The 18,644-nt window shown below is 40.3% G+C and overlaps 1 protein-coding gene across 10 annotated transcripts in view; it reads right to left on the bottom strand.

Annotated features, from left to right (window-relative positions):
- LOC144478758 (protein abrupt) overlaps positions 1–18,644 on the bottom strand; it is a 102,200-nt gene that overhangs the window by 64,541 nt on the left and 19,015 nt on the right. For 9 of the 10 annotated variants that reach the window (XM_078196966.1, XM_078196967.1, XM_078196969.1 and 6 more), the window contains exons 2-3: positions 5,791–6,203; positions 3,316–4,116 (exon numbers count right to left, since the gene is read on the bottom strand). In XM_078196966.1, the coding sequence (XP_078053092.1) occupies positions 3,316–3,522 (207 nt within the window). In that variant the 5' untranslated portion in view covers positions 3,523–4,116; positions 5,791–6,203. The remainder of the gene's footprint in view (positions 1–3,315; positions 4,117–5,790; positions 6,204–18,644) is intronic. The other variant, XM_078196970.1, reaches the window with a different exon arrangement.

Below are 18,644 nucleotides of genomic sequence, written 5' to 3'. Positions count from 1 at the left end.
TGCATTTTTAAGGAATCACTAATTCACAGACTCATGTGATCTTTGAATATCCATACCTTCAAGAAAAAAATCCTATATCAATTTACCTAGAATAATTTTAAAGAAGGGATTTCCCTCTATAAGATCATTCCATAAAGAATTCCAAAGAAAATTCTTTATATTCAGTAGAGTATTTTGAATCTCCAAGATAGAGCGAAGGAAGACGGAGAAATTCGTGTCGCTTGTCAATGGCTTGACCGCGCCCGAATATCTCTGGTCTGTAATAAAAGGTGGATCTATAGATCGTTGGACTCTTTGGGTGGCGATGAGGAGCTCTATCGAGGGGGACTAGGAAGGAAACGGGTTCCCCAAGGAGACAGGTGTACGACGCGGTTGACGACATCTCGACGACACGTCCAAGTGATCGATAGTCCTTTGGGCGAGGAGGAGGAAGAGGAGGAGGAGAAGGAGGACTCCCGGTTGGTCGTCGGACGACTTCGTTATTATGCAAATCGAAACGGAAGTCCTTTCTCGATTCTTCCACCCGCCGCGGAGCCCGTAATTGCCATCTTCCGCCGAATTTTATATTCGCGCCGGCTGCATTACGTGCGCCAGCGAAATTAAGGGCGAATTTGATCTTCCGAGGGGCTCAATTTTCGTACACCTGAATTTCATACTAATTCGATAATTCGCCTTTACGCCGGCTTCAAACTCGGAGATCTATCGCCGCATCAAGATTACTGTATATTACTGACGTTGTAACAACCGCGATTTTGAAGAGGGTAATCCGGTTTTCGCGGTGAATTTCGAGCGACCGACAAGGGAGAGGTCAGATGGATATCTAATTAGGTTCGAAGCGCATTAACAATTAGAAATTATTACGTTCCATCTGCCGCTAACCGGCGTTGCCCGGGATTACAATTAAATTACAGACAGGTATTAGAATTACAAAGTAATTCCATTAAATTGTAATTCAATTACGATGTAATTAAATTACGTTGTAATTCGTGATTCGGATCCCCCTTTCAATTAAATTACAATGTAATTCATAACTGCGAATGCAATACGATCACGAAATACTAAGTAATTAAATTGCATTAATTACGTACCGCGATATAATCGAATTAATATTTTACATATCATTATTTTGTAAATTATTATTTCGTGAATTATCATTTTGTAAATTATTATAATACGGTAGAGAATGCGAGGAATGAATTAAAAACGAGTACACGAAAATTGAACGGAAAAATTTATTTCAATTCTTCGAAGTCTCGAATTTGAAATATTGTATTCCAATTTACATTGTATTTTAATTACGTCGCGTTTTAATTGCATCGTGTTTCGATCGCGTCGCGTTTGAGTTCCACTCGTTATTAATATTTTTCTAATGAATATCAAAATTTTCCGAGCGATGCATGGTACACGGTACTGGTTAATAGAAGGTTGGATATTATGACTTTTAATAATTAATTTTTCAATTGAACGTCTGCCTTGAATATTTGTATACGTCGGTTACCGATATTCGAAAGATCGCAGATATGTGTTTTCTGTTTTTTAATGAATTTCTCTGTGACCACCGCACACACACGGTGGTCCAAATTAGGCTACTCTCCCCTATCGTCGATGAAATTCCGTGCACGCCGACCCGGTAAAAATGTTCCACGCGAAAGCCGTGTGCGACCGATTTCACCGGTGTCGAAATTGAAAATCGGTACTCAACGCCGATACGATAGAAAGCATCATATTTCCAATATTTCGACAATAGATCAATTACGGGGGTTCCGGGGGATTTTTCGCAACGGCGTCTCGGTAGACGGGGCATATTTTTTGAAAGCATGTTCGATTTCTCCCTGTGGCATTAATTATGTAATTACTCTCCCATTGATTAGCTGTCTAGCCTCTTCAAATGTTCTGGAGGCAAGAAACTGTTGTTAACTTGACGCTTCGCGTTTTTGAAAATTGTTTATTGCACGCCCGGGGCGAGTGAGTCAACAATCTCACAGCAGAAGAAAATGAAAGCTATTATAGTTAATATTTTTATTATTTTTAGTATATGCATATAGTAGTTTATATTATTATAGTATAGCGAATAGTTTCATTCGCTATTTAATAATTTAACATAATAATTCATTCGCGATTAATTCCTTCGAGAATAAAATGCTATTTATCTCTGCGACTAAAAATAATTGATTTCCCAACTATTATTCGTTTATTGTATCTTATTTTCTCTCATAATGCCATTTTACCTATACTTTTTTTAATGGCTAATTGTACTTTAATTAATGGCCAAGGAACCCATTATACTTCCATAGAATAATTTCAATAGATATGCATATTTGTTCTTCTTTCCACTGTTCACAATACACGAATTTTTTCTTCACCATAATTATTTTCTAACTTTAAAATATGAAAACAATTAAAGGTAACACAATCAGCTGGGACACCCTGTATAAGACCAGCGTGGGCAGTAATATTGTTCGCTTTGAGGTCAGCACATCTTAAGTATGGTGTGCGAGCGAGAAAGAAATGTGTCTACAGGGTGTTCAAAAAAGAGCATTCAATATAAATATATTCTATATAGAACAGACTGTACCGAATAAAAAGTCTCAATAAACACAGGTCGAAAGGTCAATCATTTCAGAGATATAAACATTCTTGTTTACTGTTATCAGACACGCTTGTCAAATAATTCGCCGCAGACGTGGAATTTTAGAGACTAATTCTGTGAAAAGAAGACACGAACAAGCGTGTAGAGAAATGGAAGGAGGACGCTTAGAAAATCTTCTGAAAATATGCCCAAGTAAATAGTAAATCAATCATGATGCTAACAAAGAAAAATGTTTAATACCTCAGCTACGCTTGACCTTTCGACCTGTACTCCCTATAGCTTTTTTGTTTAAATACTGAAAGCTTTGTATGAACATCCTGTAGAAGAAGAATGATGACAATCAAGAAATCAAGGCTCTCTTGTTCCGTCATTTCTTCAGGAGACTATATAATTAAAAATAAAAATTCGAATAGAAATGAAATAAAAGATCGAACACCGATTAAATAAAAGATTGAATAGCAATAAAATAAAAGCTTGAATATAAATCAAATAAAAGAATAAATAGCAATAAAATAAAAGGTTCAATACGAATCAAATAAAAGGTTGAATACCGATCAAATAAAAATCTGAATAACGAACAGCAATTTAAATGTTACTCGTTACTCGTCAATGGAGCAATGCCGGACACTGCGCGGCAGTCGAAGTGCATTAAGAAAGAAGAAATAAAAACGGTCGTAGGGTCTGCGTGTATAAATTGAGTATCGAATGACGAACAATGCACTGACCTTGAGGAGGCTCCGGAAGTAAGGGCTGCAGGCAGAGAGGACGACCTTGTGCGCGGTGAAGCTGCTACTATCGCATGCCAGCGTAACATCGACGAAGTCCTCCTCGTCCCTCAGATGGCGGAATGAGCTGAGGATGCTCGAGTGGAAGTCATTCCACCTGAGTGAGTACTGTTGCTCGCCGCTCGACGAGGACGAAGAGGCCGCCATGGCGTCCGTCCCCTCGGGACCCACGGCCGAGGGCAACAGAGGTGCTATCGTGCTCACTCTGGCACCCCACGAGGACACCTTCACTGCACCCTCTCGTCGCGTACCACCGCGCACCCCTCAATCCTTATCAACCCCGTAAACCGAACCAGCTGCCACCAGCCCGGGCCGCGTCCACGCGCGATTGCTTATCGCTGAACCACGTAAACAATCGCCTTGGATCAATGAGTTTTTCTTCTCGATGCCGATCCACTCGCTGCCCTCTCTCCGCTCTCAATTATTAGCCAGCCTTGACCTCGTTCTACGCTTCGCTCTCTCTCTATCTCTCTCTCTCTATCTCTGCTAGCAATAACGATTTTCTTTGGTAGTCTTCCTCTCTATCTGTCGTCTCGTCACGCTGACACTCTTAGGCTGGTCTCCCCGGATTGGTCCAGAGGAAGCGCGATCGCCGGAAGAAACGATCCCTCTCGGTTGCTGTCAGGTGTAAGGGAACTTCGTAGCCAACGTGGATCTCATAATAACGACATCGTGATAGCGACGAGAGGACGTTGTCCGCCGCTGTCGGGGTACGCTGAGACAATGAGCCCGCGATCGGTTCTGAAAACAATGCGACGGCTATTGTGAGGCTCCGGGGCTCGCCGCGCCGGCACGTGACGGGCCGCCTATCGGACATTTTTGAATACCGATCGATAAACACCCGGACGGAGATCCGCGGAGCGTTATAAATTCAATCGTGCAACGAGCCTTTGCACTCGAACCAATTTTGCTTCGGCGAACTCGTTATCCGTTATCGCTAATTTCGAAGACGCGGGCCGCGTAACGTGCCAGCCGCGAAAATTATTAACAAAGTCCAATAAATTTCCAATAAATTCGCCGAATCAAATTTTATCTGTGAAATGTTCCGTTGCAACTAATATATTTGAGTAATATTTGTGCGAGCAATAAACGTAGCAAGATTCGTGATTCATTAGTTAAATAGATAACGCTATGTTTTCTGTAGATCAGTTGCAAAAATATTGTTAAGAACGTCGTATATTTTATCGTGCTTTTTTACAGACAACGTTAAATACTTTTGAAACGAAACACCCTTTAAACATGTAATCAAAATTCTTATCTGCAGACCGAGGCAATAGATAACAAGATTACATCTTTATTTGCTCCGATTGCAGGTGGCTCGATACAAGTTGTTATTATTTCGTATTTATTACACCGGGGATTTTCGAAAGCGTGTTGCAGTATATAAAATACAATGTACTTCCGAACGGTCAAATAATAATGTTTGATACACGTAATCATGCTCGCAGCGTTGTATTGCGAAAAACAATGACCGATGTCCTCAGCTTCGATGAAACGACGATAATTTCGTAGACGATACGCGATGCAACTTGAATCTTGATAAATCGACAAAATAAAATATTACATCAAACTTTTTTAGATCTTGTAAAGAACATCAATATAAATTTAAATTTATGCTAATTTCGAAAAACATTTTCAATGATTTTAGAGATATGTGAATAGGTACAGTATCTTCGTCTAAATACAACAAATAATTAATTCAAATTATTGTATACGTATGTAAACGTGGATCATATGTCTTCGTCGATAATATAGGACACGACAGATAATAGATAATAAGCATTCAATACTAATTAGCTTTACGATGACATCCACTGTCCGATTATTGACCAACGGCTTTAGACGTTAAGATTTAGATGTAAGCGAGCATTATACATGTAAACTCCTGTCATAGTTATTTTAATATTTTAAACTATATAAAAAGTACATATGAAATCCACTGTGTAATAATAAAAATTATAACATGAATAGGTAGATATAACAATTTATTCGAATAAATAAACGGAATAATTTACTAGAATAAATAGGAAAAATAATTTACACTAATAAGTATGTAGAATAATTTATACAAATAAGTAGAATAATTTATACGAATAAGTAAAATAATTTATACAAATAAGTAAGTAGAATAATTTACACAAATAAATAAGTAGAATAATTTACACAGATAAGTAAGTAAAATAATTTACACGAACGAGTAAATAGAATAATAAACACGAATAAATGAAGTGTAATTTATGACAAATAATGAATAGAATAATTTATGCTAAATAATGAATAATTCTTATTCGAATAAAATATATATCTAGAAATAATCCATTCGTCTAATTCTCTTAGATAAGTATTTATTCGAAATAATTGAAATAACGTTCACCACTGGTCGCAACCCTTAATTAAAGACGGGATTCAACTCACCCAATGTAAAAGCGAATGAACGACGCCCTCTATCAGTCCGTTTCTCCGCCGTTTGCACCAACCACCAACCACGTATCACTTTCTCCCGTTCAACGAAGTCCTTGGCACCCTCTGCCCTGCCACAGTTTCACAGACGCGTCATTCCGACATCCGTCGACGAGAGGCACGACGACAATCCTGTCGATGCTTCTCAGTCCTCTGGACACTCACGGCTCGATAAATCTCCGGCAGGTCACCTGATTGTTTCGGCGCACTTGTGTCCTTGCTTATCATGCCCCTCACGACTGCCTCTCGCTCTGTTTCAGAAACCTTGTCTCTCACTCTCTTCTCTCTCTCTGTCTTCTCTCTGTCTCCTTGTTCTCGGTCCTCTCCCGTTCTACCTCCTACTCAGCCGCCTTGATCTCTCTCCTATCCTGCGGACCGGATAAAAAGGCCAGGTTAACAGGCGTTTGCATACGAGACCCGTCGCGGTCCACGATAATGGACGAGATTATAAATGAAACGAGCAACGGCCGAGCATTCCGACGCGGCTCCGCGCCGTTCCTCGTTTCCTCGCGAAAGCACTCGAAACGGAGACCAAGCTCTGCGCTCGCTTGGAAATCTGCTTTTGATACCGCGCTGCTGCGACCGAAAATTTTGAGATCGCCGAGGTTGTGAAAGAAATCGCAGAAGTTGAAGTCAAAAGAAATTGCTAAAGTTGAAGTAAAAAAATTGCAGAAATTATGAAATAAATCACAGAAGTTGAAGAAGAAATCGCAGAAGGAACGGTCAGAATTAGAGAAAATAATTCAATGTTTTATACAGTGTTTCTTGCTACGAATTCTTTGCATTTATGATAATACAATTAATAGAAGAGATGTAGACATTACTGCAGTTTAATAATACTGTTTCATGATTTATTGCTTAGAAATTTTCGACTCGTTAAAATTGTGAAATCTAGATGTAATTTATTTCTCTTGCAAATCAGCTTAGATCATTTTTATTTCGCATCAAGCTGCGCCACGATACTTTTAGTACAATCGTGTGTTTTAATGGACTTAACATGTACTTGTTGCAAAGCAAGCTTCGCTATTAGTATAGCACAGTAGCAGCTTCTAGGTAAGTCGCTTCTCGTTGCAATAACTTCACCACACAATTTTAAACATTCTCCAACAACGACTGATTAAAATAAACATTTAAAAGAACAACAAAATTCACAAAAAGTTATATTACCAATTGCTCAATAAACTAACATCTCTAACATTTAAAATAAATTTAAATCACTTAATCTCGTTCTCAAGGAAATTATGGCGCTTTATACCTTACAGGCCGTCACATTACCTACCAATACAGCACGACTTTATAAAGTGCGCTGCAACTATTCTGTACACCGTTGAATTATTTTATGACTTCATTGACACGATCACCGGGGACTTCCTTCTCACCGTGAGTACCAAGTCGTGCGTACTTCAACTTTACCGTGAATAATCTTACAAGCTAGTGTCGCAATGTTTCGAGTACTTTCGCGAGCTGGTATACATCGTTCGCCGTGGTGAACGCGCGGATATGCCTCGATCCTGCGAATCCAAACGAACGACCTCCGCAAGTCAGTGCTCGGTCGTACGAGCGACGAGGAGCCGCATGAAACGATTTCTCAATGGGAAAACCCGTGGTATTCATATTTATGAAAAGTGAACCGAATGTTGCTGAATCTTGCGTGAATCATCGGGGGAAAACTGTACGTGTAGTTCGTGGACAGGTGACTCTGTAACGATGGTAAGTGCCGGTGACGTGGACGAGGGGGAGGGAGGGGGATTAGGGGCGGGATGGAATAAAAATGTGTGTTGTTTTATGATTGCGAATTGTGGAACGATCGAAATAAAAAAGAGAGAAAGAGAGAGAAAGAGATGGAGAAATAAATGAAGAAAGAGACAGAAATAAATAAATAAAGAAAGAGATAGACAGAGAAAGACAGACGGCGAACAACAATGCGAGGAGCGTATGAATATCTGGATGCCCGGCGATAAGGCTATCGGTCTTGTTTACGATCCCGTGAATTTACTTTGCACCATTCTCGGCAAATATTAGAAAACGCGATATCGAACGGCGCGCACGGCCGGCCCGTAATTACTTCTCCCGCCTTTAATTACGGGAAGGGCCCGATTTCATCGGGGCGCTGGTTACGTTTCAGCTTTGTAAACAGTCACGGAACACCTTCGAATATTCCGCGGGTGGGTGTTGCTTTTAAATTACAAAGGTGTGCTAAGGCTGCCGGCGGAGCACGCGAACGTTATTGGATTACAAAGCGACTGCGAAACGATTTCTCGAATCGGATCGAGTCGATCGAACTCGTCTTCGATTTTGTCGAAGACAATGCGCGATATCTCTCGGGAATTTAACGACAGCGACGAAATAAATTTCCACGATTACTGAAATTATAAAGAAGTTTTTTTAGATATTTTATTACAGAGACCACTTTGCTAGACAATGTCTAAACATTGTTATATATGAAACCTTTAAAGTTTTATTACAGACTCGGATAAAATCGTTGGTTACATAGTATTTTTTTTTTATTTTTTCCATTATTCTAATCAGAAAGAGAATTTTTGCAGAAGTGTTTTACTCATCGTTGATTATTAATTATTCAATCAGTTTTATATCTCAAGAAAATTTATGTTGTCTGCTCTGATTTTAAAAATGTCATTCTATTTTAAAATATAAATGTTCTATTTTAAAATACAAATATTCTATTATAAAATATAAATATTCTATTTTAAAATACAAATATTCTATTTTAAAATATAAATGTTCCATTTTAAAATACAATACTGTCATCACTCACTGTACCATATCATAAATTGTACAAAGTGTGCAGAAACGCGTACTTGTCATCGTCGCAACTAGACTGCGAATTTTATGCAGTTTTAAAAGGTATGACTGCCGCGTCAAACACGAAATAGTGATGACATTAGAGAAAAATTGGATATCCTGACGCTTGGAATAACCAAGGTTCCGCTGTACCTCTAAACGGCGCGGTGAATTACGAGCCGAATGATTGATACATCTTCTTTCGTGTCGTCGCGGAATAAGCTGAAAGACAATTGAAGTATCGATGTAACAGAGTGGCGCGACCATAGCCGAGGAACACATACGCCTCCGAGCACTTGCACATTATGAAACTGACATAATGACCAAGAGGAGGATTTCGCAAGCGGATACCTAGAAAGCGTTACGAGGCGTAGAGAGCGAGCACACGTGTTATCTCGGTTTCGATACTGAAATTAAATACTCATTTTCCAGTCCGCGGAGGAACGAGTTCTCAGCGTGTAAGAAATCAGCTGATCGGTGTACAAGCTGCTCCAAAATTACGAACCTGAATCCATGGATCATTCAGATATTAATTCAAAAAATACTTTATTAGATTTTGCTGAGTTTGACCCTTTTTATTATAACAAGTTAGACTCGTGATAAATATTAAGAGTATAATTTACTAATTATAAATAATCAGATTTTGTTTCTTGGAAAATTTGCTTTTGATTCAGAACTAATTTCTGCTAAACCAAAAAGAAATTAATTTACCAAGAAATAAAAGTTGTCTTGTTATACTAAAAACATTATTAAGGAAAAACAATGATCTATGAAAGAAACCTAACAGAATACCTTCCACATCATCCATAGTATTCGTCAACTTTAAAAATATTTTATCTATTTCGTATTTATATTTAATACTAAACCCAACAAACCCTGAAAGCGATTAACGTGCGTCGCTATGAATGACAAAACTTTTCGCAATTTTTAATACAACGTAAACTGGAACGAAAGACTTTACTCAATCGTTTAAAAATAACAAACGCGAGACTTTTAGTTAGCAAAGTTGAGCGTGTTAGAATCATAGCGGCGTAAGTGACAGCGACATCTAGTTTGTATATCGTTTTGTATGTATGCGACCTAGTTTAACAGCAACGCCGTAACATTAAACACGTACCGTTCTGTTATAAGCAGAAATCTATAAAGTATAAAACAGGTTCACTCGACCAACACGGCGACGGTATTAACGTAAATTTCGATTAAGCGTCGAAAAGTAGATAACATCTGTATACAAGAATATTTCTTATTTATCATACAAGAACGAGTGAAAGAAATCTGGTAAATTTTTCGTCAAAAATATTGAACGTTCAGCAAGAGAACGATCGTTCGTCTTTCAGCCCCTACTTTTGCAGCGTTCTGTACCGTCCAATCATATGTCCAATCGCGACAGAATCGTGCAACGTTCCACGTGCGCTCATATTCCATTATGCCGTGTGAATGAATCCCGTGTCCCTGAATATATTTTGACGAACGATCGATGGATGAGCTTACGCTCGAACAGTTCCGCCCCCCACGCTGCTTGCGTTTTGCAAACAGTATGAAGTCGGGCCGACCAGGAGGCTCGCCGAGACCCGCGATCCACGGGACCGCAGATGTTCGATCGACGCGGAGATCGCTCGGTGCTCGACGTTAATTGTCAGCCTCCTAGCCTTTATGATACATCGAGACACAAAGAAGAGTTATTCGACGTAAAAACACGTTGATCTGCATACGTCCGGCGCACGGCAGTGATTTATGGAGACGAGGAGTAGATCGACGGGAGCCGGTTGAAAGCCGACATCATTAGCGATCGTTGCTTTTGTGCCTCCGGCTCGAATAACTTCGATCTTTTTGCGATGCTTAGCCGTGTCTGCCTTTTGTGCGCCGGTTTAATTGAGAAAAAATCGCCACCGAAAGTATCTAATTACTCGACTTTTGGCTTTTGTGGCGGGAACGAGTAGCCGGGGCACGAGGGAACGAAGCATGAAGCACGAGAGAGCGAAGCATAAAGCTCGAGAGAGTTTGTACAGAAAGAGAAAGAGAGAGGGGGGGGGGGGGGGAAGCTGCGTTATAAAGTACAACGGGGTGAAATGTAAAGTGGAAGTAAAATATGAAGCAGAAAGAGAGTAAAATATAAAGTAAAAGGAGTGTAAAATATACAGTAAAAAGAGAGTTAAATATGCAGCAAAATGGAATGAGATATGCAACAAAATAGAATGAAATATGGAGTAAAAAAGGGTGAAGTACGAGGTTAAAAAGAGCAAAGCAAAGGAATCGAGACAGTCGGTAATAATACAAGAGAATAAAGCAATATTTGCCCTCTTTCTCTAACAGCTTTATTAGTAACTAATAATTGTATGCGAAAACAATTTAACTAGTTAATGCAGTAAAGAATAAACTGAGAGAAAAAATTTCGTATTTTATAAGTTTATGCAATAGAAATTATCATAAGTTAATCAAACACTTTTGACATGGATCGAAGAATAGAATTTAGAAAAAGATAAAATTCGACCGGTTCAATATAAAATGAGGTTAGAATCTCATACTGAAATTTAAGACATAGTAAAACATGAACTAACTACATTAATCAAGTATAACAACAATTTTGTTAATAATGTAAATGTAACAAGACTTTATCTGTAACACAGATCTCACAAATTCTCCACACAATTGCATAAAAGTTTATTATTAAAATTGTAATTTATTCGTTAACATGTTGTTCACAGTGTTGCCACATCTTCCAGTTAATCACTATAAAAATGAAGCGATAAAAATAACGAAGCAGTAATAACGTTCATACATCGTGAAGTTAATTAACAAGAAAAAGAGGAGGAAAAACTGAAGGAAAAATCTGAAGAGTTTAGAAATATTGTTGCATTGCTATGGACTTATTAAAATGATTAAGCAACGAGATAGAAGTTCGCGTGTCTCCTGTATCTCGTAATTAAAATACAAACGGTTCATGTTTTGCATAAAAATCCGCAGGTCTTGTTTCGCGTAAAAATCCGCAGGTCTTGTTTCGCGTAAAAATCCGCAGGTCTTGTTTCGCGTAAAAATCCGCAGTCCAGTTATGACAATGTGTTAATTTTGTTTTCGGCAGTGCGGTTATTGTGGGAAGAGCGGCATTGGGATCACCGTCGCCATTTTGGCATCGCAGTCGGCTGAGAGGGCAGTGCCGATCGAGTGATTAACGCTAAAACACTTTTCCTGTCTCTCCCGGTACACGTCTGTTTGTTCATCACCGTTGCCCCCCATTATCGTTTCGCATTTTACGGAATATTTGCACGGAGTTGAAGTTAGGTTTAATGGCAGCCTGATGACTGTGCCTTGCCTTCCACACACTCCCATTTGCATACTAATTATGCCATTCGTATTTGCATCTTTATGTGTTGCAATTTTACGTAAGGAAGAGATTCGAGAAGACCAACGAGTCCTAAACGACGGGCGCTGCTTAACGGGAGGGGACAACCACCCCGAGGCGTTCAGGAATAAATAAAATTTAAAAATTATTACCACAGATAAATAAAAGATTCAACCTCCGTAAGAAGATATAAATGTAACTTCCTGATTTGATTTTTAAATGTTAAAAATGTAAGCGCTGCTTTTCAGAAATTTTAGTAATTGCAGATACAATCGCAGTTTCGAGAGAAAACTTTAAACGCTGATAAAAAAATGCAATAATTGGTATATCGAGAATATCATAACGCTACATTCTAGTATATACTCCATTTAGAATATCTCTATAATTACAGAGATTTCGTGACGTCCGCGTTGGAGAATGTAGTTCCGCAACAAACGTAAAAGCAGTTTTAAGATAACTTTCTCCTCTGTAAAATTTGTTAAACTTTACCTTCAGCCGATAAACATTCGAAATGCCGCGTCGACGTAACAAACTACACATTTAGAACATCGAACGTGGAAGAAATAAAGAACAAAACGATGCGCGGTATCGGCGATAGAGAGAAAGCGAGAGGCGTAATTGAAATTGTGCATAAACGTTTCCGTGATCGACGCTCTTCCGTCGATCTGACGCTGTTTCATTTTTTCTTCTTTAGAAACGCGTTCGCCGAATCGACGCGGAGACGCATAAACAACGATAAATCAAAAGATGCGACCGCTTAAATATTTCATTCGCGACGAAAACGGAGAAAAAGGAGAACCCGCTTCGCGGCGAGCCGAGAGAGAGAGAGAGAGAGGGGATGGAGGGGAGCGCCGTCGTAGCGCGCAACTTCCTCGAATCGACGACCGTTTTATATTCCGCAGAGCAATCGTAAACCTCATTGCAGTGCGGCGCAACGCGTTGTAATCGCGAATCAACAACGCCTATCGCATTACTCCGGTCTCGCGCGCGCGGCGGCTGTTCAATGGTTTATTGCGTTTCTCTGGCCGCGTTTACCACCCGGCCGTCGGTGCTCCACCACCTGCCTCCTCCTCCTCCTCCCCCGCCCGAGCAGCACTTCATTGTTTTCATTCATAGGCCAAGCGTTTCTCGCATTCGATTTTTTCGCAGACAATGCGAGCCGATCGTTAAACAGCGAATTTTAATGTTCCAAGAAAGCCGTGCGCGCGCGCGCCCGCGCGCGCTCGGTCAATCTAACAATCCAATCAATTTCTTAACGATTCCCAGCCGGCCGTGTCGCGACGCTCGTTGCGTAAACCGAATTGCATCAGGATTTATATAGGATACAGAAAGATTCAGGAAGTAATCGCTGTAATTGTCAATCGCTTCCATTTACGAAATTACATCGAGACTAGATAGGGAATACCCAGCAAAATTCGACCGACCACGAGAATAGACATCGACGCAGGGTTCTTCTTCTTCTCCCCTATTTTCGCGATGTTTAAGACATTCCGTAATTGGTTCAGCCCCGCGCCGTTCACAATTTTTCGTTTCGCCGTGGCATCGCGCATGCAGAAGGAGCCGCTAATAATTAACGAGCAATCATTTTATTTCCACGTGTCCGGGCGTGCTCGGTTGATGGCACGGTTTAATTAAAATGAAGCCCACCGTGTTGCCGGTTAATTAAGTCCATTTCCAAGATTATACGAAAATACTCCGTTACTCTTTGCCGGAATGTATGCAAATGCAAAATCGATTCGAAAGGTGTTCAACAACACACACACACCGCCGCCGCCGCCGCTGCCTGGGATCATTTGCATACGCATTAAATTTCGCGCGACGCGTTATAATCGCTAGTCAACAACGCCTATCGCGTTACTCCCAGCCGCACGGCGTGAATATTTTCCGACGGTTTAATGCGTTTCCTGAGAGCGGCTGCGGCGACGACCTCGCGTGGCACCGGTCGAAAATTATGCGATCCGCGCCCGACATCCTGTCTGTCGTCGATCTGTCCCGATCGCTTTCGATCTCCGGGGAATCGGCCACGAGCATTCCCATTCACCGAGCGGTCGCATTTACTTCTTCATTAACATATGTTCGCGGTCTCCGAACGGTTGCAACGAAGTGTCGTTCGAAATAGAGTGTTACTCATAAGTCAAGCAATGCTTCACGCTATGGGAAACGATCATGCGGCGGCGATACATGCTAGGATTTCTAGAAGATAGACACTGTCCTGGATTTCTTAGGAGGCGCTCGTTATGATCCTGCGTTATAAATAGAATTCGATTTCATGGTTTTATGCGGAATGCGAAGTTCGAGCGAGTGATTGAGTGAGTGAAAATTAGGGGCGCTTTGCACAACTATTTTTATGCGCGCGAGTTGAGATTTATTAGCAATTGTTAGAACCAATGGACGAGGACGTGGAATAAGTATATTACTGCCTCGCGGACTATGATGTATGATATTAAAATGTACGATGATATAAAATGTTTATTAATGTTCGAAATGTTTAATGGTATGTCTAACTAAAATGTTTGACGATGTTAAGTATGTATAAGAGTATGAAGTGTATAAGAGTATAAAATGTATAAGAGTATAAAATGTATAAGAGTATAAAATGTATAAGAGTGTAAGGTGTATAAGAGTGTAAGGTGTATAAGAGTGTAAAATGTATAAGAATATAAGATGTATAAGAGTATAACATGTATAAGAGTATAAAATATCTAACGATGTAAAATGTCTGACGATATAAAATGTCTAACGATATAAAATATCTAATGATGTAAAATGTCTGACGATGTAAAATGTCTGACGATATAAAATGTCTAATGATGTAAAATATCTAATAATATAAAATGTCTAACGATGTAATATATCTAACGATGAAATATGTCTAACGATATAAAATATCTAACGGTGCAAAATGTCTAACAACGTTAAAAACATTTAACAGTATAAAATGTCTAACAGAAGACCTTTAACGATGTTATAAATATTCCGGCAATTCAACTAAAGATTTGACAATGTTCCTTTATTCTTTCCAATCGCACATTTTCCACAAAAATCTTAGAACTCACTCTATGTGACACCATTCTATACTACATCATAAAAAGCAAGTCCATACTTAAAAGTACCGTTCAAGCATGCTCGGAATATTTCCTAATATACCACGTCGTGCACATAATTTATTCTCGCGTTAAATCTGCACCGTTTAAACGCATCATTAACGAACCCCAAAAAACTGAACAAACTCCGAACAAGATCTAACGAAAAATTTCAGCTCCGCCTAAAGAAAAACCTAGCAGCTCGAAACGGTCGACCGGCTACCAGCAAAGAGCCGAAGCGGCGAGTCGAAACTCGAAGACCCGTTTCCCAATAAATCGGTAAAGCCGTTTCCGCGAGGTCAGCCGCGAAGTGTGTCAAATTAACACATTAACGGCTCTCGGTGAGCGCGCTGTAACGTTATTTGCCGGTATCGGACGTAGGTCCCGAGAGCAGAGACAGACGACGCGGGTTGCGTGCCAACAGGCGAAAGTATCGCCGGTAACAACAAGTCGTACACGTAGAAAGCGTACGCGACGCCTCGCAGCTTGTCCCAAGAAAGTGTCATCGCCGCTAAATGACCGACGGTCTCGTACACGGGTTTACATTGAGCCTGGTACACGCCCGTTCATCGGCTCTCTCGGAGAGAGACGCATACACGCGCGCGCAAGCACGGTGAAAGTCATCAACGCGGCGGCGGCGCGCGGCCCGCGGCCCGCCGGGCCGATTATTATGCCACCCGGGCAATCGTCGGTCAATTATGACAACGTCGCCAGGGCCCCGCGATTCTGACGGCGTAATTGCACTCGACGCGCGAAACGGGCGCCGACAACTGCGTCGCGGGAAATTCGACGAACGCGATCGCTGTTTCGCGTTGTCTACGCGGACACGAAGTCACTCTGCCAATGTTACGCTGCTGAATTTGCCACATTCGAGTGCTAAAACTTCCTTACGAAGTTGAACGAATTTTCCGAGATAAAGATCCTTCTTAACCCTTTGTTGCATTATATGGTGGCAGCGCCGTGCAATTTTAAACGAGTCGTAATTAATATACGTTGATGTATTTATTTAGATGTAATCCTCCATTAATCGTCAGGTTTGGAATATTGTAATGAGAATTTACTTGGAATTCACTTGCAATAAATTAATTTGGAAATATTGCTAGTATTTGCTGAAACAATAACTGGCAGTAATTGGTGTTCGGATGAGGGGTTAACTCGTAATAATTTGGCCGTGTTTGTTCGCGATGGGGTAATATTGTTTCGAATCAAATATAAGATGACGTAACGTTGAGAATTATTACTTTGTCGAGAGACTGTATTTATACAGAAATTATTACAATTGTCAGTTGCTAAGTTACTTGAAATTCGCTGTAACATCTCTTAAATTGGCTACGTTAAATTTGCATACAACAGTCGTTGAAATTTGTTCTCATTTTCTATGAAAATAACTTTCTTACTATTTTGTTAGCTTAATCGTATGCTATTTGATCATACTTATTCGCCATTTAATACCTAACCCTTTCCATAAGCCATAACACAATACAATATTAAAAATAAATTCGGTCGCTCGCGCTATTAATTTCTCTGATCAATTTCCCCAAAATCGAAACAAAATTTGATTTATCTATTACCTAAAAATGAAAATGAAAATATCCCCGAGGAAATTGAGGCAACATTGTAGCACTCTGTGCTTGCCTAAATGTTGCAATACCGTATTTACGGCATTACTAAATGTCTGCCGCGGTACAGGCAGCATTCCAAGGACCAGTATATCTAAAGTCGCGCTTTGCATAATAACAAATTAGATTAAAACAAGTTCCACGCGTTGCTCCGCAACCGCGAGATTAACAATTTCCTCAAAGGCTATTTCCAGCCGATTCCCATTACGAGCCGGTTGAATAATTAAACGCAGAAATTCGCGCGCCGCCGTTAAAGAACGAAATGATTGATGTTCCGGGTTCCCAGGGCGAAGCTCCGGATGGAAAACATTCAAATCGGAGCTGAGGGCTTGACCAAAATCGTCGGAACAAGCGCACAGTTTTCGCGTTTCCCTCGACATCGCGGATCGCTTCCAGCAAATTGAACGGATAGTTAGCATGATTTCCACTTCCCTGATCGCGTGTTTACCTGGCTCGTCGGTGCCGGCACAGTAACGATATACCATGCGCGCTCCCGTCGATCGAACCGGGCACTCGAAATTTCGATTTTCCTTTCTCTTTCAGATTCCAAGCGTAAATGAACGATCAGCGAGTGATTAGCCTTATCGGGCCACGGGTATCGGCACAACGCGCACACGGATACCCTCCTACACACGCGCGCGAACACGCAAGCGATACGCAACGACGTGAGTTGCCCGTGTGTGTACAGGTCGTGTTTACAGGTATTTCCTCGATCGTTCCGCACGGAACGTTAGGTTGACGACCCTTTGATAACCACGCGCGTACACGTCGCGGCGCGGATCCACCGGCATCCAATTAGGAGACATTTAGTAATCGAGGCGTTAATGAGGCCTCGATGGCTAAAGCTACTACGACTCGAGCCTCAAAACTGAGGGCCGCTCGAGGACACTCGGTTCTGCCACGTTCGTTTCGCTACGTGTCCCGGCTGCTCTGTCTCACATTTTTCTTCGCGCCACAGTCGCCGGAAACTTTGTCACCGGGGCTTCGACAATTAAAATTGTTACCCGTAACAACCTATTTTTGCTGTGGTGGTCTGTTTTACTATTTTATATCTGATAACGCGTACTAATAATAGCTACTACGTTTTCTAAGAGTTGATTAACGGATCTAGGGAGATAGCTCTGTTTTATTTCTGGATTAATCTGTAAACGTCGGTTCTTTTCGATAACGTAACAGAGTATGTTTAGGCTGGTGATTTATCAATTTATTCAGTATATTCTTTAATGTATTTTTCCTAGACACCTTAGTCTTTATATTAATGTGAATTAAATACACGAATATTTAAAATGTCACTAAAAAGTCAAGTAATAATATTTAAAAATAGGTGCAAATATACTAATAAATATTTTAACCCTTTGCACTCGAGTGGCGACTCTGCGGCGCCATTCAAATTGTTGCGGCATCTTACAAAATTATTTCTATAGACATCGCTAAAGCTTAGATCGAAAAATTTGTTGAAAAAGTGTAATTGTTATATGAGCCACGAGACTCAATTCATATGCAGAGAATAAATTTTGTTATATAAAATATAAACACTAGAAGTCAGAAAAATTATTTTAGATTTGCAATTGAAATGTCTTCGAGTGCAAAGGGTTAAGTGTTGACTAAAGTAGAAAAGTATAGTGAACAAAATATCATATTTTTCTATTCATTATAAGCGTTTATATAGCATCTATACAATAATAATGCTATTCGAATGACGCTATTCTCTCTACCTACATCGTTGCCGCAACACAAAAGTGTCTGAACAATTTTCCCATAAATACCAAAATTTGAACCACGCGGCTCTCAAGCCATTGAAAGGGTTAGAATTGCAATCGGCGATCGTTTCCAACAATTAAAGAATGCAGGAACGGCGCCGCGGCGACGCATCGTCTTTTATTTAATATCTTCGGTAAACAGGGAGCCGCGTAAACGATCAAATATTTTCGAGCGGCGTTGTGTGTGCGCAAGAGGCACCGCGGT

The sequence above is a fragment of the Augochlora pura genome, chromosome 3 (genome assembly GCF_028453695.1).
Source record: "Augochlora pura isolate Apur16 chromosome 3, APUR_v2.2.1, whole genome shotgun sequence".
NCBI lineage: Eukaryota > Metazoa > Arthropoda > Insecta > Hymenoptera > Halictidae > Augochlora > Augochlora pura.
The sequence above is the reverse complement of the archived record's forward strand: the minus strand, read 5'-3'. Positions and strand labels throughout refer to the sequence as shown.